Genomic DNA, 22,127 nt, shown 5'->3' with positions numbered 1-22,127 from the left:
TCTCTAGTCTTATTTTCTATCCTACAGCACAGTACTTTGCAGATAATGTCTGCTTTTGAGAGCCTTCAACTGTGTTTATTCATATGCTCAAAGGACTCACTCCAGACAATAAACAGAAACCCTTGCAATCCAGAATAGATATACCTAGCTTAATCTGTGTGCACAAAATTCTGTGCAAATAGTTATAAACCCAGAACTAAATACAACCACTGCAACAAACAGTCATAAAAACTCAGTTGTCAAGTGATTAATCAGGATTAATCACAGGTTTAAGATACTAGTATTTACTTGTATTTTGTGGGATGAAAAACAAGTACATGTATGGTGCTAGGATAAGAAATGAATGACAAACTGGTTAGCAATCTGTGTGATGTGTCACCTGATGGGATCTGGATCTGTTCAGCGTTGATGGGTCTGCAGTCTGTGATGATCCAATTTTGCGACAGCATTAGTTAGCTTAGTTGTCGTTTTGTTGACAAGCCTGCCCTGGCTGAACTCTCCCAGTGTAGTTTGAAGAGCGCGGCTACATCCAGTCTCGGTGCTAGCATCCTTGCTAACATCAACAAAGAGGAGTTTTGCCCGAAGATAGTACTTTAGACTCATTGCGCTTCGGTGGAAAGACAGTTCATCACTGCACCGTGTACATACAACTTTGGTTTTATATAAACTTCTATCTGGAGGCCTTTTAAAACGAAAATTTCCGTTAAACACACCGGTGGATGTCTCCTCACTTGTCGCAGTGGCTGCGTTAGCCTCGCCTTTCACCTTTCACCCTGAGCGGCAAATACGCGCTGGAATTATGGGAGGAAGTTGCCCTCGAACATGGTAACGTGGCTATTTTGCGTTTTAAAAAAAAAACCGCATTAAGGTTTCGGGACATATCGCGAGAGTTAACGCGTTAACATTTCTAGCTCTAATGAAAACATTAGTCTTCAAATGCAGTGTAACTTTTTATTTAACTTGACATTTGCATCCTGAGATTAGTAGGACCTATTCTTCCCTCTACCTCTGCAATGTTTCCTTTGTGTCTATCTACCACACGACAAGAATATTTCCACTCCCTCACTTACTATTTGGCAAAGGGGTTGATATGAAATAGTGACTGAATAGGTGCCCAAACTTTTGCTTTTTTTTTGTCTGTGTAGTGTATTAGTATTTGAAGAAAAGCTCATTTTTAAAGTCTGTGCTTGCAGTTTGAATGACTCAAATGATCTTCAGTGAAAACATGCATAAAAGGCTGACATTATTCAGTATTACACTTAAAACCTTGGTGGGTAAAGCAGTGACAGGAAAGTGGAGGGAGACAAATGTGATATTATCATGGGGTTTGGAATCAAATCCTCTTTTAATAGTGCACAGATTGCCAGGTTAGAGCACCACTTTGCTCAAGCCCTCTGTATTTCACTGGATTTCAAACAGCTGTGAATAAAACATTCAGCTCTAAAAGGCATTAAAGGCCACTGGGAACCAGCCTTTGACACTGATTGAAGACTGTGACATTTTAAGGGATGTGCATGTGTTTGTGTAAGAAGTTGCTGCATCATCTCAACTGCAAGATTTATAAACAGCCAAACAATGCTTTGAACTCTATTAAGGATTAACTTCTTCTTTATGCTGATAAATGATAACAGCAGTTGTATAGTCTTGTTATCATTTTATGCATTTACTGAGGGCACAGTGCACCATGATTTATAAGACGAATGTTCTGAAACAGCACCTTTTTCATCCACACAGTTGGACCTATTGCTGGTGATAAATAAATTCATCATATACCCCACAGTGAGCAGACACACACATATATTTGTCTTATAACTGCTGAGTTGGATGTGAATTAAGATTTGGTGGAGATTCTTTCTGTGCAATGTGCCACTTTATCCTCCATTTCTACAAATGGATTATCATTATCTGTACTTTATTGTGTTATTTTAAGTACCATGTCAAACGTATAAAATCTATGCGATTCTTGATTCTTGCAGAAATGTGTAGGAAAATCCTTCAAGTTATTGACCTAGAAAAGCAGTTTGTCAATGGGGAGACCCTCTTTATGCTTTGGTATAAGTGTGGAATAATAGTAAGCAGCAGCAACAGCAATATGTAGTGTATTCTCATGTGCCAAGTACACACCAGACCACCAGACAGTGTACCCATGTGTTAACAGAAAATAACTCCCTTTTTCCTTCCAGTTATTCCATTCCTGCCTCCCTGTGGCGTTTAGTCTTGTAATCTGCCATATCTATTTCCGTTTTCTCTCTGGTTCCAGATGTCCTGATATCTGCCCTCTAATTCAGTCAGACATGAAGAGAAAATTGCTGGAAAGCATCTTAGTTTTCATTATTCTCTCTTGCACACTTCTCCACAAAAAATTCTCAGTATCAAGCCTGCAGATGTGGTTATTATGCACTAGAATGAAAAGCAGGTGGAGTGGTGTGCTGGCCTTATTGTATTAGTTTACTGGCCAGCCGCACACACACACACTTTCTCAAATGGTTCCCATAGAGTTTGGTTTCATCCTACTACCATCTCCTTTTATTACGCTCAAATTTGATCCCTGCCTCCGCAAGACACCCCCCCACCCCCCATTATCTTCTACACCTGAACTCCAAGAAAAATAAGGTACACGAAAGGAAACTCATGCTAGAGTGATTCAGTAATATTACCCTGTGTTTAAGATAAGGATCCACTTAAAGGTGCCCCCAAGCAAAAGATATGTTTGCGTTCACTGCTTTCACACCTAAACAACATTTCCCAGATAACATTTGCAAAACTGATTTTTATTCCCCCAATATTTTGGAACAACATTGTTTATACCCATGTTTACTAGCTTGCAATCATCTTCTTCTGTGCCTTTGTTAGTACATTGCTTCATCTCTTGGCACATTGCAGCCACCTGTAAATCAGTGGAATAGTATTAAACTGTTGGCAGGACTGTGTATCAGGTCACCCATGTGCGTGTTGTGTACATGTGTAAACAAACAAAACAGGGTTACCAGAGGTCAAAAAACCCCACACAGTACCATTAATAGTACATAATGCTTTGAGGATTTGACTGTTGTTATCATTGTGAACATTTAAATATGACCTTTGGCCTTTGCCCACTCTGTGTCCAGACACACCGTCCCAGAGAGTCCAGTTCATCTTGGGTACAGAGGACGATGACCTCGAGCACGTCCCCCATGACCTCTTCACTGAGCTGGACGAGCTCTCCTTCAGAGATGGCGGTGCCACTGAATGGAGGGAAACTGCCAGGTCTGAAAAACAACATAAAGCGAAAGCAGTACACAACTCCACAGATCTGTTGGCTTTTTACACAAATACTGTTTTTCAAGCTTTTTTGTGGTAGCTTTGGAGCATAATCATACACTAACACCGTTAGTCATTAGTTAACTGGAAACACTGATTATGTATTCTGATCGTGTCGTCACAACAATTAATGTTAGTGGCTACATGTACTGTACATGCACACATAACTGTGAAAAATGCTACCTTTTTGAATAGGACAACAGTTGAGCCTTTAGTTTCTATAATTTGGTACTTCATCATAATTGATTTCTCTTACTGTGATTAATGTACTTCTTTTAGTTTATGTATTTGGAGAGAATTGTCTAAATCACTGTGTGATTTAGTTTGGTGTTGTAGCTCTGTTTAATGTAGCCCTCTGTTTAATGTAGTCCTCAGAATCTGGAGAAATACTGAAACACTTAACTAGCTTTATTTCACAAGCCAGTCTTCCCTGGAGATCAACCTCAGGTCAAAAAAACTTTAACAGGGCTTTTTTTTTTTTTTTTTTTTTTACTAAGAACTTGGAATTTCAAATTGTAGCTGTGACTTAACTTGGCTGGCATTTCAGAGATTGTTCCCTCACTGAAAAAAAACTTGTGTTTAGTAAAGGGACAGATTTGGAGTATGACTCACTCAGTTTGCAGTGCTTCAGTGTGTGCTCTGAAAAGTGCGATTTGAATTTGTGAAAGGAGAAAATGTAGCTGAATATGAGCCGGAAAAACGTGTCCTTGAATTATAATGCAACTGGTATTTATTTTTTTGTTAATTATAATTTGCAGATTCAAAAAAGCATTTTTGTCTTTGTATGTGTGTATGTGCGTGTGTGTGCACTCAATGTTTATTCACAGATGGCTGAAGTTTGAGGAGGATGTGGAAGATGGTGGGGAGAGGTGGAGTAAGCCCTACGTGGCTACATTGTCACTACACAGTTTATTTGAACTACGGAGCTGTATACTCAATGGCACAGTCATGCTGGATATGAGGGCCAACAGTATAGAGGAAATTGCAGGTACATATTCTTCAATACACACATAAATCACATCTGAAAAGACATCTCATGTCCACACCATCTCAACTGCATTTCTAATGTAGCATTGTGATGCGTGAGATAAATAACATTCTGGTAATATAATTTTCAGTGCCACCACACATAACTTTGATTTTTTCTATCTGTGTGTATTTCTGGTCCTGTTTTTGTATGACTCAGACATGGTGATAGACAGCATGGTGGCTTCAAGCCAGCTGAAGGAGGATCTGCGCGACAAGGTGCGGGAAGCCATGCTGAAGAAACACCACCACCAGAATGAAAGAAAGCTCAGCAATCGCATCCCTCTGGTGCGCTCCATTGCTGACATAGGCAAGAAACATTCTGACCCACTCTTGCTTGAAAGAAACGGTGAGATCCTACGATGCACTCGCATTTCTTTTTCCTCCACATTTTCCACCACTGGGGAACTGTTCCTAAAAAATCCGCTGTTCAAATCCCTCAATGCCAGCATAGAAGGTGGATGGTAAAAGTGAGTAAAATCTAAAGAATAATCTGTATCAAAGCAGTCGGTTCCCCCAGCGAAAGAGAAATCTGGGTGCTAATGATTGTGCTAACCTGTATGGCTGGCCTGGCTTTGGGGTTCGAATTAATGATTGTTTTTACTCCTTAGGGTGACACGCAGTGAAATATTGCTTTACCTGCAACTGGAGTCAGCATTGTGTATTTGACTGGGCATGGCCACAGTGCTATTAATGTATGGTGTGCATTTTAAGATCTTGGGTGCTAGCCTGAGGTTTTATGAATGAAAGAAGTATCACTTTTCCACTTCTGTGTCTGTGGTTCTTGCTGGGCTTGCATAGTCATATCATTAAACCTGCAACACAATTGTGAAAGGTCAAAATTTTATATGTCAATTGTATATGATCGTTGGTGATAACAGCTGTAGCGTGAGAGATGTATGTCCTGTACCAGATGGGTTTGAACTGTGATTTATGACTGGTCTGTTTGTAGAGCACATGTTTGCTTACAGTGCACTGACATTGTGCTAACTCATCATCTCCTGCATGCAAGCCTAACTTAAGTTTGACCTGTGCCTCAGCTCAGTCACATTGTGTGATTGGTTTGTTTGGAGTTGAATGAGTCAAGTTGTTTGGCCCTTGCGGACCCACCCACATGCCTCACGGAATCATTCTCTGGTGTCTTCTGCACACAACCATGCTTTTTGCTCACATTTCTGCAAGCACGAATCTCTCTAACTACACCTCTGCCACGCTCTTGCTGCCCACCCCTTCTGGCTATGTCTCTTCCAGATACCATCTTTGTGATGTACTCCTGCTTCATATGTTTTTCCTCTCTGCTCCATCCCCTGTTCCTATTCCTCTTTTCCCTCCTTCTCTCTCTCCCCTCTCCTCTCCTTTTTTTGCCATTGTCTCCTCTGTTAGGAGAGGGCCTGTCCTCTTCACGTCTTTCTCTCCACAAGCCAGGGGTATCCTCCTCTGTCTCCAACCTGTCCCAGAGACGAGAGTCCAGAGTCTCCGTCCTGCTCAACCATCTCCTGCCCTCTTCTTCCTCCAACACTGGGTCCTCCCCAGGCCTTTCGCCCCTCTCCACCCCTCAAAATACCCCCGCTTCCTTCCGGCGCTCCTCCCAAAGTCTGCCGCGTACCCATGGCGTAGGCCTCGGCCCCCAAGGCATCCCTGAGGTGGTGGTATCACCCCCGGAGGATGACGACCCACCAAACTCTGCAGAAGACGACACAGCATCACCACAGCTCAGCCGGCGAGCATCCTCGGCATCCCAGGGCCTCGAGCTGCTGCCCTTAGAAGGCAAATATCTGTGTAGCCTGCCAGTGTGAGTCACGGCTTGAACAGAGAACACTAGCACTAGCATGAGAGCTCTGCTCCCTGTTAACTTCCAACCCTCCAACCCTGCGGCCATCTCATCAATAACCCACAGCAAGGCTCACTTGCTAAGACGCTCTTCCCACTGTATTTATCCACAAAGTTTTTGACACTGCTCTCCTCTCCACCTCATGAGTCTTGCTTCTCTCCCTTCTCTCTTTCTATTTCACTAACCTATTCTTTTCTACTACTATAGGTTGCTCTCTCTGCCCTGAAAACTCTTTATACCTCTTTTTCCCATTCAAACATCTTTCAGTCTCCTTACATATTCTCAAGACATTCCTCAGCGTCTATGCCTTGCTTGGCCCTGTCCCCCTCACACCTCCTTCACTGCGGTTGCATGGCTGCCTTCCAACATGTCTTGGTCTGTCTGTCTTCCCCCATACATCATCATGTCTCCTGATGTGATGTTTTATTCCCATGTTCAGCTATATACCCCATCACACACAAGACCTGTTGGTGTCCCGACTACACTGTGACATTTACCACTGATCACAGACTAATTTAGACAGATTGCACAGTACGATATCCTCTTTAAGAAAATATAACTTGAATCACAGATTTATGTTATTGTTTATTATGAAAAGATAAACAATATCTGATAGTATTTCTTATGGTATTCATGGATGGAGGAGTGTCACATGGTTCTGTTATAACAAGAAGTTTTGCACAGGATTTAGAGAGCATGTCTAAATTTTGCTTAAACTGGGAAGGAAGACTGTGTTTCTCTGACGTAAAGCTGCTCTGGTTTTACTTGCTGACACTCTCTCTCTCACTGTGGATGTCAGTAATTGGGACTGGTTCCCGTTTATTTTCCATTCTGGTCTGCTGTTCTTTCATTTACAACACTGTGTTAGTGTTGAGTGCATTGGGCCTTTTTGATAGATTATGTACCCAAAGCACAATTTATTATGATAAAAACTGAAAATGGATTAGGCTTTTAATTGCTGATGTCAGTCAGTGTAAAGATCTTGCGCATAGGCTTGGGACATCCCTTGCTATTAAATCCTTATGCTTTTGATATGGGGTATGATGTACATTATACATCCTAAATCCTTTCAGATGTATTCCCAGGTGACTCATTTAAAGCATACAAATATAAATGTCATGCAACTTGTGCTTTTCCCATTGCATCATTTGGCATCCATGCTCTTCCTCCTCATCTATTCCTAAGAATAAACATTCTTTTACCCGATTAAGAGTGTAGTGAGGGCAATGTGCGCCAGCAGCATGGCTAAATATAAGCCTGAGACCAGGGTGGGTGTGTTGGTACTGTATGTACTATCATATTGGCACCTACAGTGACTTTTTGTTCTTCCCAAACCAAGCCTTGTCAGTTTATTATTAGACTGTGCGTGCATGTGTGCCTGTGTGTTCGTCTGTTTGTTTCACTCTGGGAAAGGATCCCTATCAAAGTCTGGGTCAGAAGAGTCAGTGGGAGCTCAATCTGACAGAGTGGGGGTGGCCTTATTATAGCTTAGGGGCTTGTGTAATTGTACCCCCTTCCAGGGAAATATACAGTATTTCCCAAGAGACAAGCATCTTGACATCAGACTGTGGGTTATTCAGAGGGAGGGTTTTAAGCTTTCATCAGTACAGTTTAATGATATGCTCTGGTGTAGATTGTAAAAAATGCACTGTTGCACAGTGTTGATCTAAAATTGCTAACCATCTACTGAACAGAGAAAAAGTGTGAGACAGTAAAATGTGCTTGTCAATGTGTCAATTAGAGGAATCTGTCTGGATGCCAGTAATATCTGGCTTAAAAATTACACTCAATGATGCAATGATATAGATGCTCTTGCAGTTTTTATAGACATGTACTGCAGTGGGGGATTGAGTTGTCCATAGTCTAATTATATTCATGCCATAAACCCACTGAGTATGAAGTGATGGGTGAAATACCTGTATACTTGGCACGCAGGGACTAACTGCAAAACTTGCGGTTGTTATAGGCCCCACTTTTCAAAGCATTTTTCTATTCCATATAATGTCCTCTATAGTACAATTGGTCAGTTATATATATCAGAAAAATTGTGGACTCATGGTAACAGAGACTTTATACAGTGTAATGTAAACTGTAGAAAGACCTGTAGATTACCAGCAGTAGACCATGCTCAATACGTAAATAATTAGGATGATCTTCTTTTCACCTCTTATCAGAACAGTCCCAGTGCTCCCAGCTCCCACATAAGAGTCAGAAAATCTGTATAATTTCAGTTATTTATGTCACTTTTTTGCATATGAATGAAGTAGCACTGTGACGCCACTGTTTAAAAGGTTGGTATGGGGTAGCATTCCAGGGCTTAGCCTTCCTGAATGAAGTGTGTTGGCGGATGCAACCTAAGCTAATCCCTCCCTTATTCCAAGAGGCTTTGTCGGGTATGTGAGCAATCATGCTCCTGTTCAGCAGTCACTGCCACCCAGCATCCACTGGGGCTACTTCAGGGTACAGTTCAAGGGTATGGCTTACTTGTCAAACCACATGCTGTCAGAAATTGCATATATTTAGACTTGGGATTAATTGTAGTTGAGAATGTGGTATATTGCTCAAACCTTTATAAATGTATTTAGTTTGATGTTGGTTTGATTACTCCTTGGTGGTGAAATGAAAAAACGTGTTGATATAGATGTGGAAAATGAGAAAAGAGAGAAAACCTGGTAAAAGGAGCGTTACCTCAGAATTTCAGAGGATAGTATGTATATGCTATTCTTTGATTTAAATACATTACTCCCTCATTTCATCTCCCACTCTCATTTCACCTCAAGTGCTAGCGTTTCCTGTATCTGTTATGGCTCAAATCATATAAGCGATGTTGAAGTGTGCAGCCAATTATGCACAAAAATACTGTAGCTTCAACGCTTGAAGGTGCTGAAGTCTGGAGGAAGGTGAACCATCAGGCATATCAAACACATCCACTCACCTATAACTCAAAGCTGACATGAATTCAAGCTAAGCAGGACTGACTTAAGCACCAGAGTAATGAGCTCAACAGACTGGGAGCAATCAGCAACAGAGCTGTGTGAAATACTATATCCTCTTTCCTGTGGAGAGCCATCACAGTGTTGCAGCCCTGTATGAACTCATCACATCTAGCATGAAATGATTGTGGTGGAAGAACTACTTACACTTTCAGCTCAAAATGTAAAATGTTAAACAACAAATTCCACAACTGTTGCTTTAGTTTGTTAAACATTTTAGCTCTTTTGTATGTTATCAGTTTGATCTCCCCTCTTTTGTATTGCAGGTAGCCACAGATCATTATTCACAGTGGATCCCAGCTTCTGTGTCTGTAAACTGCAAGCACTGCTGGCTTAATATTCTTCATCGTCATCTAATAGAGAATGATCCAGACCTGGGTGGCACAGGAATCCAGTTCAGTACCTGGTACAACAGAAAATCTCCAGTGCCAGAGTTGCTTTTCATCTCATGCAAATGTTAAGAAATTTGAAAGATGAAGTTTATATTCTGGCAGCAACACTTAACAAGGCTGATAAGACAGGCCACTTAACAAATGAGTATAAGTGACTGTTTATCCTTGATGCAGCGGTTCATTTCCCTGTTTAAAATGACCAAAACAGACACACTAAAACAACACACTTGTATCCTGTAGCACTGCATCACAGGTGTATGTGGGAAGCAGCGTGATTTCAGGATTTTGTACCAGGTTGGTTTGCCAAGAGAGAGTAAATGCCTGTGAAATTGCCTCCCTTTTGTTGAGCCCATGCCATAAAGTAGCAGTCCATCACAGATAAAAATACCTTGGACTTAATTTTCCATTTCTTCAAAATTAAAATCTCAGTAGAGAAAAAAATGAAAGCTAAATGTCATATAATATAATAACATCACAAATAACATTTCACGGTGAACCACACACCTTTTCTCTTCTCTTTCAGTCATTGCCTCCCAAGTCCTTACACATTGTCCATCATTGCTCTGTCTCTCCCCCTTTTATCCCCCTATCCCTCCCAGGACCAATGGTGTCTCAGAATTCTGTTCCAAACAACCTGGATGGCAACAAGACAGTGGAGAGGAGGCCGTCTAAAGTAGGGGTCAGTAGAGAAAGCAGCAGTGTCGACTTCAGCAAGGTAACCTAACCACAGTACTGAGCACAGAACCAGTCCATCATGGTGGAAGGGCCCATGACCATCTGTCTTCACAGACATTTCAGTGGCCTGTGTTGAAATGCATCTGTGAGAGCCAGCATCACATACCCATCAGCCCTTTTCTTCTGGATTCAGTGAGAGGCATCTTAAGTCATTGCTCTACCTGTAATGGACTAAGAATTGATCGTCAAAGTAAAGGTCTTATGTAGTTATGTAACTGTGTTTAGTTTTGAAAATTCCTCCCTCGCATGGCCGCCATCCATCCTACCATTTTGTAGTTCCACATCCATTAAATAAAGTGGCAGGCCGCCATAAGTAGTTATCATTATAAAACCATCCATTATGACTGCCAAAAAATAAGGTGCAGTGTTTATATGAGTCATAGGATACAAAAGAAGGATGAAGCCACAGAATTTTCTACACAGGGATGAAAAAAATATTTCCGTGCTCAGATCTGTATTTAGAATTATACATGAGATATTTATTCAGGGAACATGCTAAGCAATGCATCACAACAATGGACAATCTTTGCTCAGTACTATGTAGTTCTTAATATAGCTACTAACCTTCTTTCATTTGTTGTCGTAGTTTCACAAAGATCTACTGCCAGCCCTTAGATTCCCCCGCCTTCATCTCTATGCGCATGTGTGTACTTCTGTTGCAACTCCCATCACGTAGTCTCCTATCCTCTCATAGCTTACTTTTTGTCTCTGTTTTCCCCTCTGTGTTATTATCAGTATTTGTGTGTATATGTGATTCCTCAGTTTCATTGGTTCCCTTGGTTTTAGGTGGACATGAATTTCATGAAAAAGATTCCTCCAGGTGCTGAGGCTTCCAATGTGCTGGTGGGAGAAGTGGACTTCCTGGAGAAGCCCATAATTGCCTTTGTACGACTGTCCCCTGCGGTCCTTATCACAGGCCTCACAGAGGTGCCTGTTCCCACAAGGTAAAATAATTAGGAATTACCATGATAAAGACCTTTGTTCCAAAAATGAAATATTTAGTAACAGTCACCCACTCTGAAGTTCTTCGGCAGCAATTTAAAGCAAAGTCATTTGTAAAAGTCTTTTTAGCATGGCACTAACATAACATGGAGATTTACTGTCCTGACTGAGACAACCTTGTTTTCCATGTCTATTATCTTTAGTCTTTTAAGTAACAACATGACAGAGTCTTAGGCTGTGCAAACAGCCCTGTGGAGCTGTAATGCTCATTACACAGCAGAGGACAAAATAGTGGAAAAATGTCTACTTTGGTTTTCTTTTATAATTTACAAATCCAAATCTATGCATACAGTGGGGCATGGGATGCATATTTCTGTTGATAGTTTCACTCTATTCCACTTGTCAACCATGGTGATACCACACCAGGAAACATAGCAATGTGCCAACAAAGGCAGGAAAGAAGACTGTTAGCTAGCAAACATGGATTTTAACAATGCAGGCATCAAATATTAGAAAAATCAGCCTTGCAAATGTTTTATGAGGAAGGAAATGCATTCAGCATGTTTATTCGACCTCAAGAATACACACAATGTATTTTAGTTAGAAACAATGAATGCTGATTTAACTACATAGTGTGCCTTTAAATTGATACAGTACATATTGTTGTGATTACCTTTGCAGCTATTGTTGTTTGTGGTGAATTTGAGTTTGAGTGTGTGTCTTGTTCAAAGGTTTCTTTTCCTGCTTTTGGGTCCTCATGGCAAAGGGCCACAGTACCATGAAATTGGCAGATCCATGGCCACACTGATGACAGATGAGGTGAGAGCAGGAAAAATGTATTTGATTGGTAACATTATTTTAGCAGCCAGTCTTAAAACTGTATCAACGTCAATATTTGGATTATATCAGATTCTTTCAGATTTCAGATGCATTCTGTGTTGGTCTTTTTTTGGTTTGGCTCACTGCCCTCTACTTCAAGTTTTGGTCTGCTGTGAACAATTTAACATGTAATCGCAGAGACATTTACTAATATTAATTTTGTAGATTTTCCATGATGTGGCATACAAAGCCAAAGACAGAACGGATCTCCTCTCTGGGATTGATGAGTTCCTTGATCAAGTGACTGTCCTGCCTCCTGGAGAATGGGATCCCACAATTCGGATTGAGCCCCCCAAGAATGTCCCATCTCAGGTTAGTGATTCTTGATGTCAAAGACTGTGTTAAGTTTGATCTTTGAATAATGCATACATTGGTGTGTTTTTGTCTTAGACTTAATCCATATTGTGTTCGATTGACATATGAAAGTCACTTAAATTGCAATGTTTAACAAACATTCAGAAATTTGCCCGGCAGGTATTGGTGCGTACTAGCCAATAACCAGCACACTAACCCAGTACACACTTACTAGACTGATACTGTATGTGAATCTGTGTGTATGTGTATTTCTGTGTATCACACTTTACTTCATCCTACTATAACGACACTGAGAGTGCCCCCTTATGGATTTAAAGCATCATGACAGCAAATGAATAAGTTGCAATGCATGGAACTGCATTACTTATATTTAAATGTTCTTTGATCTGCAGATGAAGAGGAAGAGACCGCCCCACCCTAACGGCACTGCGTCTCCAGCTGGAGAGTTGGAAAAGGATGATGACCATCATGCAGGACCTGAGCTGCAGAGGACCGGGAAGTGAGTACAGTGCATTTCTTGGCACTACAACAACATGAAATGATCATTTCTAACTTACTCCAATAATTTATAATATCACTTGTGTTAGCAAATATGTTGACGAAGAAATATATGATAATTAAAGCATGTCCTAGTGGAATTAACTACCTCATTAGTCACAAGTAGGCATGTTTAATCTATCATGTTGATTATATTGAGACAAGTGGCTAATGTTAACAAGAGCTGCAGGAAAAAGCTCATTTGAGAGACTAAGGATCTCATTTTATCTTCTTAAGTTACAGAGACTTATTTGTGGTCACAATAATGAGACTGATGATGAGATGATTACAAGACATTAATCACCATCAGTACGCATTTTTTCCAAACATCAGATAGCAATAGTACTTGCTGTGTAAGTAAAAGCAGGCGAAAGCTTTTTTATATAAGGCTCCTCACAAATCAAATCACGTAGACTACAATATGAAAATCAATGAAGTATAAAATTTTTGTAAGCTAAATACTTCTATGTGTTTGTACAGATAGATCCCTGCTGTACTCAATGAGCCTTAGATGCTGACATTTGCGGGTAACTCATGCTGGGTCTCTAGAGCCTGGGCCACACAGTGAGGAGAATGTGTTTATTTGAAACCTCAGATACATGCACACACTCTGAACACATACACATCAGTTGGGAGGCACTGTATTATTTACAGATTCACTCTCCTTTTCTACGACTGGGAGACAGAGGAACGTAAGGAAGTGCAAGAAGCTAATGTAAAGAAAGCTGTCAGAAAGATGGGCTATATAAAAGAGACAGCGGGGATTGTGGATGCAGGTAGTAGAGATATTCCAGAGGTGTGGGGGGAAAAGAAAATGAAAGAAGACCTCACAGCAGCACAATTGGACAGGTGTTGGAGAAAAGAAAAAAAGATATACAAGGCGAGAAATGGATTTCAAAAATAGACTCCCTCAAAGGCAAAGTAAAAAGAGGCAGAACCAGAGAGAAGATGTGTGTAATTCTGTACAGTATATGCAAGATAAACTCTGTCCCGGGTTTTGGTGATGAATATTATAAAGTCACACACTCACAGTGTCATGACACTGCCTCTCTTTCACATTGGGTACGCTTCCAGTGTTAATGCTGGTTTAACTCCTAACCATTTCCAGAGCAATTAGTGTTCAAGCAAACAACAAGCATATAAAAAGTCCTCACCAATTAACTGTGTAAAAATAGTATTAGCACAAAGTAAATAACCATTATTGCAAAATGACTGTTTTAATCACCTGATATTATCAAACACTCTGCACTGAATTAATTTCAACTATAAAAAGATCAACAGGAATTAACACATTGTAAGTATGGCAGCCCACAAGGTCAATAACTTTGCTTTAATAATTATCATGTGAATCAGAGACATAATAAAACCATTTACTCATATAGACTGCTGTTAACTTTGCACAATTTTTAATATTAATTGATTTCTGAAATATCTGATTGATAGATTACTGCTTCATTAATGGAGTTTATGTGATGATAATCAGCTGTGTGCCCTTGACTCCTCCCATTCTCTTAACATAACCAGCTGATTTTTTAAAAGCATTTTAAACATTAAAATCTATCTCTTTCCTCTTCAGGATATTTGGGGGTTTGGTCTTAGATATCAAGCGGAAGGCACCGTTCTACTGGAGTGACATCAGGGACTCTTTCAGTCTGCAGTGTCTAGCCTCCATCCTCTTCCTCTACTGTGCCTGCATGTCCCCTGTCATCACATTTGGAGGTCTGCTTGGGGAGGCAACAAAAGGCAACATAGTGAGTGTTAAAGCTTGGCACTTGGCAAAGTCAGTGCTTTTGCTTTTCACAAACCCAGTGGGAATCAAACCTCTAGCTTCTGGTTGTATAAGTACTCTGTTGTGCCAAACTAGGGATAAAAGACAAAGTACTATTTGGCTATCAAATGTGAGCATTTAAAATATTGTTGTTATTCTTCTGCACTTAAAATGGATGTGGTCATCTGAGGTCATCTGATGTAAAATAGTCTGAAGAATTTCACTTCAACCACACACCTGTGCAACAGGAGTGTTTTCTTAAACCATGGCATTTAATATTTATTCACACTTACATATGTATAGTACATACATGGCACAGAGGTTAAATGCAGATGGGATTATCTGCATGTAGTCCATCCCAGTGATGACAAGGAAGAAACACATTTTCTGACTACCCTATTTCATCACTTTTTTTTATAAAGCAGGTCATTTAGTGTGTCAAGAAAAGTCACCATAATCTTTCACCCACTTCAACATTCTCTAATACACTCATTAAGTACATCTTTCACTGTGACATCCAAAAAAGGGTGTGATGATTATTTAGCCTCACATGCACAAATCTGTTATCACACTGCAAGCTATTCTGGATAGTATCTCTCTCTTTTTAGTACTCCCTCTCTCTCTGTCTCTCTTTTCTTTTTACCCAGATGTCCTTACTAGGCCAGGGACTGTTGGCACAGGCACAGTCTGTGTGCTGGTGTGTGTGATGCGTCTAAGTAAACTGAGCAGGCAAGGGCTTCACAGAGATATGACTTTGGACAAGTCAGCAGAGTGGAAACATCCAAACAGTTTATCTAGCCTCTCAGACACAGCACAGAATGTCTGTTTAATCAAAACTCTGTGTTCTGGTCGGGGGTCTCCTCCTCATCGCTCTCTTCTCTCCTCAGCCTTTCCACCTCTATCCTCCTTTGTGTGGTTTCATCTACCCCATCCTCCCTTTCTCATTCCCTCATGCCCTCCCTCTCCTCTGTGTCTACAGAGTGCAATAGAGTCTCTATTTGGGGCATCACTGACAGGAGTGGCATACTCCCTCTTCGCAGGCCAGCCCCTCACTATTCTTGGCAGCACAGGGCCTGTTTTAGTGTTTGAGAAGATCCTCTTCAAGTTCTGCAAGTAAGTTCAAGCAAGTTTGCCTCTGCTGTAGTATGATGAAATAGTCAAAATATTGATACATAGTATAGTAATAGTATAGTATACAGCATTTTGCATGAATTCTGGTAATGTAATGGGCCCAGATGTGTATATTTCACACCCATGTACAGGTGTGTGCACATACCTCTATCCCTTCTCTATCTATGTCTTTCTTTACCAGTGACTATGGCCTGTACTACCTGCCGCTGCGGACCAGCATCGGTCTGTGGACAGCCTTCCTGTGTCTCATCCTGGTGGCTACCGATGCCAGCTCCTTGGTGTGCTACATCACCCGATTCACAGAGGAGGCCTTTGCCGCACTGATCTGTATCATCTTCATCTACGAGGCTCTAGAGAAGCTGTTTCACTTGGGAGAATTCTACCCTGTCAACATGCACAACAACTTGGACAACCTTACCCTGTATTCGTGAGTACTGAGATTTACTTTAGAGATTCACTTTAGTATTTTTTTTTTTTTTTTGTTAATCTCTTACTTGGTGGAGAATGGAAAAACAATGAAATTCATACACACACACACACCACACACACACACACATTCTGCTGTGACAAAAGCTGTTTTTTCTTTGAATTATTTTTTAAAAAAAGTAGAATTAGAGCTAACATTTCCCTTCTATAATACACACTTCAGGCCAGGATGTCATGTTAAGTAAAGGTTACATAAATAGTATCTCATTAACACTTGTTGATGAAAACTGTAATTGTAGTGGTTGGAGCTGTTCCCTAGAGCTGAAATGAAAATCTCCCCCATGCAAAATAATACATTTAAAAACAACCGATGCTAGCAGATTCTCTGCTGCCCGTGCTTTAAATTAACGTTAAAATTAACCTAAAAGTTTTTTCTGCATAGGATCAGCGTACAGACTTCACTTTGCTTTTGTTCTCTTGTCCCTAGGTGCCAGTGCTCTCCACCAGCCAATGCCTCAGATCAGCTCCAGCAGGAGTGGAACCGGACAGGATACAGCCCAGACTCTATCCCATGGAGCAACCTCAATGTTTCAGTGAGGCAAACACACAGTGACCTCCAGTGTCGTAGGCAGTAACACATCCACACTCACAGTCATATGTAAAGGATGTGGAGAGTAAACAGTAAACAGAGAGTAATCACTGGCCAATATCTTAAAGTCAAACTCACTCACCGATTCATACAGATTTTGTCACATGAGCACGAATCCAAAATGTAATGCTAATTTAATATTCCTTCTTTTCCTTTAGACATGTAAAATGCTCCATGGGGAGTTTGTGGGTGCAGCCTGTGGTCACCATGGGCCCTACATCCCAGATGTTCTCTTCTGGTCCATCATCCTCTTCTTCACCACCTTCTTCCTGTCCTCCTTCCTCAAGCAGTTCAAGACAGAGAGATATTTTCCCACCAAGGTGAGATGTTTGTTACACTTATCATATACACTTTTGTTTTATTACTGTTAATGCCTTTCTGTTGGTGGCTTTTAAGAAATTAAAGTACAGTAAAGTTTTATATAACTGGTTAAAATATAATAATCAATAAATCCACAATTGAATACTGTGTTTTTCTACATCGCTGTACATGCAAGTGTGGGTAGAACTAGCTAATATCCTCTAACACTATGTAAATGTTTACATTGTGTCAGTCATTAGTATGTAGGAGCAGTCTCATGTACCCATACAGAAAGAAAAGATCTTGTTGCATCCTCCCACACAGTACCAGCTACTCTGTTATCACTTGGTGTTCTGTGTAGGCAGGTGTTGGTATTGTTTAAATTGTTATGCTTTTACTGTTGACACAAATGTAACAGTAATTACTACTTTGTTGAATCTTGACAGTAACCTGCATTAAATGACTGGTGCTGTTGTGAAGCAGCTACTGTTTCTGACTGTGTGTATGAGGATGATTTTGAAACTAACAGTAGAAAACAGCACACATGCCCATCTAAAATCTCTGAATAGCTATATCTATGTACTTTTCTTTTGTGTGTGTGTGTGTGTGTGTGTGTGTGTGTGTGTGTGTGTGTGTGTGTGTGTGTGTGTGTATGTTGAGTAGGTGCGTTCCACTATCAGTGACTTTGCTGTATTTATAACCATCATGATCATGGTGTTGGTGGACTATTTAATGGGGGTCCCGTCGCCTAAACTGAATGTTCCTGACCGCTTTGAGGTAGGCATCTATTCCAGTTTGTCTATTTTGATACATGAGTTTCAGATTACAGGACGGGGCTTTAAATTAAACATAATTATATCCTCTATAACTGTTTTCTTTTGTAAGCAAATGTCTACACTTGCTACGTAAAACTCAAATAAATCTTTTATACCTTATATACTAAATATAGTACATCCCTGCATCCCTACCTTCTCCCTACAGCCAACTTCAAAGAACCGAGGCTGGCTGATGGACCCTTTAGGAGGAAATCCCTGGTGGACACTGCTGGTGGCAGCACTTCCTGCCCTGCTCTGCACCATCCTCATCTTTATGGACCAGCAGATCACTGCAGTCATCATAAACCGCAAAGAGCACAAACTCAAGGTCAGACTTGTGCTATGTGTCTTTTCTAATTTTGCCTGTGGTGCCTTTCCCCCTCTTTAATATCCAGTAGTGCAAACTATAGCTGTGTTGCATCTAAGATTAACTGGACAAATATCACAAAAGTCATAAAAATTCTATTATCTATCATTAAAAACACTTAGAATTATGTCAATGTGTGATATTATTAATGTACCAAATGCACTATATAGTTTGAATAATACTGCAGAAATACTGCACATTCAAAATCCAATATTTGATTCCATTGTTAAAGTAGTAATAATAGTAAAATTAATGACAGTATAGTAGATATACATATCCCATAAAACACAAACAGGTGTTGGACCAATAAAACAATATGAAGAAAGGTAAATGAAGGTCTGCACTCTGTAGCTCCCTTACATGCAGTTTTAATGAAACATCCATCACTGATGTTTGGAGCTACTTGAGATGTCAGTGCATCCAAGGGAGCTTCAGTGTGCTAAACTTAACTAGTAAAATTAATGCCCATGTACATTTTAATCTGCTGTTGGGTTTATCATTTGGTCTGCATAGATTTAGTTTTGTAAATCAGAATATACCAAAAGTCTAAACTCGGTTTCTGTGTCACCAATCTGTCTGTTCACCTGTTTTATGTTTTTTTTTTTCTATATTTTCTTTTAACTTTGTACTCATTCATGCCGCCTCCAGCTTGCTGTCGTTCTGTCTGTTCCTTGCTCTCTCTACACCTCTCTAATCATCTGTAGCTCGCTCATGTCTCACCACTTCTCTCTCTCCCTTTCTGTCATCCTGAATTATGGTTGACGCTAACATATTCTCTTGTCTGTCTCCTCCTCTGCTGTGCTCATCCCACAGAAATTGGATATTTTTATTCCTCAAGGTTCTACAGGGCTTCAACTAAATTCAACCCACCTTGAATATTCCAACTATGGAAAAAGATTAATAAAAGATTGTTCTCCTTGTCCTGTATGATTCTGTTATTCTATATATACTTAAGGGACAAGGACAAACTCTTATCATTGCCTAGACAGCTCTCAGCTGTCATGTTTCCTTGTGTATCCCTACAGAAAGGCTGTGGCTATCACCTGGATTTGCTTGTAGTGGCAGTAATGCTGGGTGTGTGCTCAATCATGGGCTTACCGTGGTTTGTGGCCGCCACCGTCCTCTCCATCTCCCACGTTAACAGCCTGAAAGTAGAGTCCGGCTGCTCCGCTCCAGGAGAGCAGCCCAAGTTTCTTGGCATCCGAGAGCAGCGGGTCACTGGATTCATGATCTTTGTCCTCATGGGTTGCTCTGTTTTCATGACCTCAGTGCTCAAGGTGAGCTGGTGTAATCATTAGAATAATAGTTAATACCTTCCTGGGCTTGCCGTCCTTCATGTTGATATAATTGATCTTTAAAGTCACTCGTATGTGTTGTTTATTCAATATATATATTTCATGTATCGTGCTACAACAAATGACATGTTAGTCTTTCTTTTCCTGCACTGGAAGTTGAATAATTTATGCTGTGTCGCTTGACTTCTGCTCTTTACAGTTCATTCCTATGCCAGTCCTGTATGGAGTCTTCCTCTACATGGGCGTCTCTTCCCTCAAAGGCATTCAAGTAAGACTCTACTACTGCTGCTCTTTGAAGATAATATGCCCTTTGATTTTGAACAGAAGAGCAGTCATGAGCTGTTAGTAAAGATAAGTTTGGCCCTTGCAGTTCCAAACCTTTGATCGTAATTCTGAATCCTTAAAAGCTTTTGTTAAACGTGTTCCCTCTTCTGAATAATGTATTGAATTTTCCTCTTTCCTCGTCACCCCTCGTCTTTCCGGTCTTTTCCATTTGCATTCCTTATCTCCCTCGCTGAGTCTCTTTCCTCTCATTTCCTCTGTAGTTCTTTGACAGAATCAAACTGTTTGGCATGCCTGCCAAGCACCAGCCTGATCTGATCTATCTTCGTTATGTGCCGCTGTGGAAGGTCCACATCTTCACCCTGGTGCAGCTCACCTGTCTGGTGCTGCTCTGGGTCATCAAGGCCTCTGCAGCAGCTGTTGTGTTTCCCATGATGGTAATGACTTCAGCCTCAGTGACTCATGTTTTACTACTACTACATGAGATGTTAAAGACATAAAAGCAGATAGAGCCTCAAATACTCAACTGGCACACTACATTAGATATCAGTTGTATATATTGTGATATGACATTTTTGATCATATTTTCCGTGTCTGTATGTCTCCAGGTTTTGGCACTGGTCTTTGTCCGAAAGCTTCTAGACTTTTTCTTCACCAAGAGAGAGCTGAGTTGGCTGGATGATTTGATGCCAGAAAGCAAGAAGAAGAAAGAGGATGACAAGAAAAAGAAAGCCCGTGAAAAGCTGGTAAATCTAATTTCATGATTTTTTTGTAGTGACAATAACGAGTCAGACTGTAATTAAAGTAAGGAGATGAGAACTGTTTAGTTTTTCTATTTTATAACAAAAGGTTGACTGTAGAAACCTTTTCATGTTTTTGTACTGCAGTGATAACACTTCAAACTGGAGAAAATCTAAACTTCATTAACTCAGACTCTTTAGTTACAGAACCATGCAACCTTAAAGTTCAAATTTATCACCCTAATTCGTTTAGTATTCATAATGTGTGTCAGATTATTAAATGCTTAGAATGACTGTAGAACCTTCTGTTCATGAGGTCACGCTTTGAACTGACAGAAAAACAACCAGTTCATTCATTCATTTGTTCATTCATTTAAACCTTAACATTACAAATGCATAAAAATCCTCTATTTCTCTTTGATTTACAGAAGTAAAAAAAAATTCTCGAGCCTAGCAAATCATTTAAATATCACTGTCAATCTGGTAATGACAATAGCAGTGCACAATACAGTAATTCAGATTTGGATTTTAGACAACAGATATATAAATGGCCATCTAAGGCATCTGACTTGTGTAACATTCAATTTTAGGGTTTATGTGAGCATAAACCACTGTAATGTCAGAATACCCAGCCAAAAATTCATATATTTAAAATGCTGTTAATATGCAGATATACTAAGACATAAGTGTTTCAGCAGGAGGTGCCTCACTGCAGTAACAGCTGGTTTTTAATTTATGCTGCCGCTGCTGTTTTCACCAGGAGGAAGAGTCCAGACTGCAGGAGGAAGAGGAGATGGGACTGAAGGTCAGCTTTGAAGGCTCGAACCCGCTCAACATCCCAGTGAAGTCACTCTCAGGGAGGTGAGTGATGCACAACATTAAACCACACTTTGATGTCCAACTCTGGAATGAAAAGCAGCATTTTGATGCAGATGCTTAATTAGGCATTAAGTATATTCAATTTTTAATTATACAATAGTGTATCACTCCAACAACTGTGATTATATTTAATGTTTGGATTCTCACAAAGGCAGCTAAAGACAGTTTTATGGTGGCTTAAAATGTTTTATGGACTACACTTAATATAAATGGTTCCCAAATGATTTTACTTCCTCTCTAATGTCTTAATGGCTGAAAATATCCAGAAAACCAGTCTAGAAACCTGTAGGTCAAAGTAAATAATAAACTAGAGCCATAAGAACATTTTCAGATGCATCATGTTATAAATACAACTTGAAATGGTCATTCTGACACTAGTAGTCAGCTGTGTGTTATTATGTCCATCTTGAACAGATCATACAGAATAGGACTAGTGACCCACAGCCTCCCAATGGAAAAAGAGGTAGCAGGGCTGTGTGTCTGATACAGAACATCTGACCCACATGGCTGCGTTCTAACCCTGCT

General features: G+C 40.3%; 1 protein-coding gene across 17 annotated transcripts in view; it reads left to right on the top strand.

Moving 5' to 3' along the window:
• LOC108889082 (sodium bicarbonate cotransporter 3) overlaps nucleotides 1-22,127 on the top strand; it is a 39,852-nt gene that overhangs the window by 13,971 nt on the left and 3,754 nt on the right. For 3 of the 17 annotated variants that reach the window (XM_051067739.1, XM_051067724.1, XM_051067741.1), the window contains exons 4-25: nucleotides 3,108-3,246; nucleotides 4,128-4,288; nucleotides 4,487-4,675; nucleotides 5,710-6,093; nucleotides 10,142-10,221; nucleotides 10,864-10,920; nucleotides 11,064-11,221; nucleotides 11,951-12,038; nucleotides 12,264-12,410; nucleotides 12,806-12,912; nucleotides 14,527-14,701; nucleotides 15,698-15,831; nucleotides 16,031-16,276; nucleotides 16,763-16,868; nucleotides 17,083-17,244; nucleotides 17,888-18,001; nucleotides 18,206-18,367; nucleotides 19,396-19,683; nucleotides 19,901-19,969; nucleotides 20,247-20,420; nucleotides 20,592-20,729; nucleotides 21,484-21,584. In XM_051067739.1, coding sequence (XP_050923696.1) covers nucleotides 3,108-3,246; nucleotides 4,128-4,288; nucleotides 4,487-4,675; nucleotides 5,710-6,093; nucleotides 10,142-10,221; nucleotides 10,864-10,920; nucleotides 11,064-11,221; nucleotides 11,951-12,038; nucleotides 12,264-12,410; nucleotides 12,806-12,912; nucleotides 14,527-14,701; nucleotides 15,698-15,831; nucleotides 16,031-16,276; nucleotides 16,763-16,868; nucleotides 17,083-17,244; nucleotides 17,888-18,001; nucleotides 18,206-18,367; nucleotides 19,396-19,683; nucleotides 19,901-19,969; nucleotides 20,247-20,420; nucleotides 20,592-20,729; nucleotides 21,484-21,584 — 3,379 coding nt within the window. Of the gene's footprint in view, nucleotides 1-3,107; nucleotides 3,247-4,127; nucleotides 4,289-4,486; nucleotides 4,676-5,709; nucleotides 6,094-10,141; nucleotides 10,258-10,863; nucleotides 10,921-11,063; nucleotides 11,222-11,950; nucleotides 12,039-12,263; nucleotides 12,411-12,805; nucleotides 12,913-14,526; nucleotides 14,702-15,697; nucleotides 15,832-16,030; nucleotides 16,277-16,762; nucleotides 16,869-17,082; nucleotides 17,245-17,887; nucleotides 18,002-18,205; nucleotides 18,368-19,395; nucleotides 19,684-19,900; nucleotides 19,970-20,246; nucleotides 20,421-20,591; nucleotides 20,730-21,483; nucleotides 21,585-22,016; nucleotides 22,066-22,127 lie in introns of all 17 variants that reach the window. The other 14 variants (XM_018685402.1, XM_018685393.1, XM_051067740.1 and 11 more) reach the window with 13 other exon arrangements.

This window comes from Lates calcarifer, linkage group LG3 (genome assembly GCF_001640805.2).
Source record: "Lates calcarifer isolate ASB-BC8 linkage group LG3, TLL_Latcal_v3, whole genome shotgun sequence".
Lineage (NCBI taxonomy): Eukaryota > Metazoa > Chordata > Actinopteri > Centropomidae > Lates > Lates calcarifer.
Note: the sequence above shows the minus strand (reverse complement) of the source record. Positions and strands in the feature narration are given on the sequence as shown.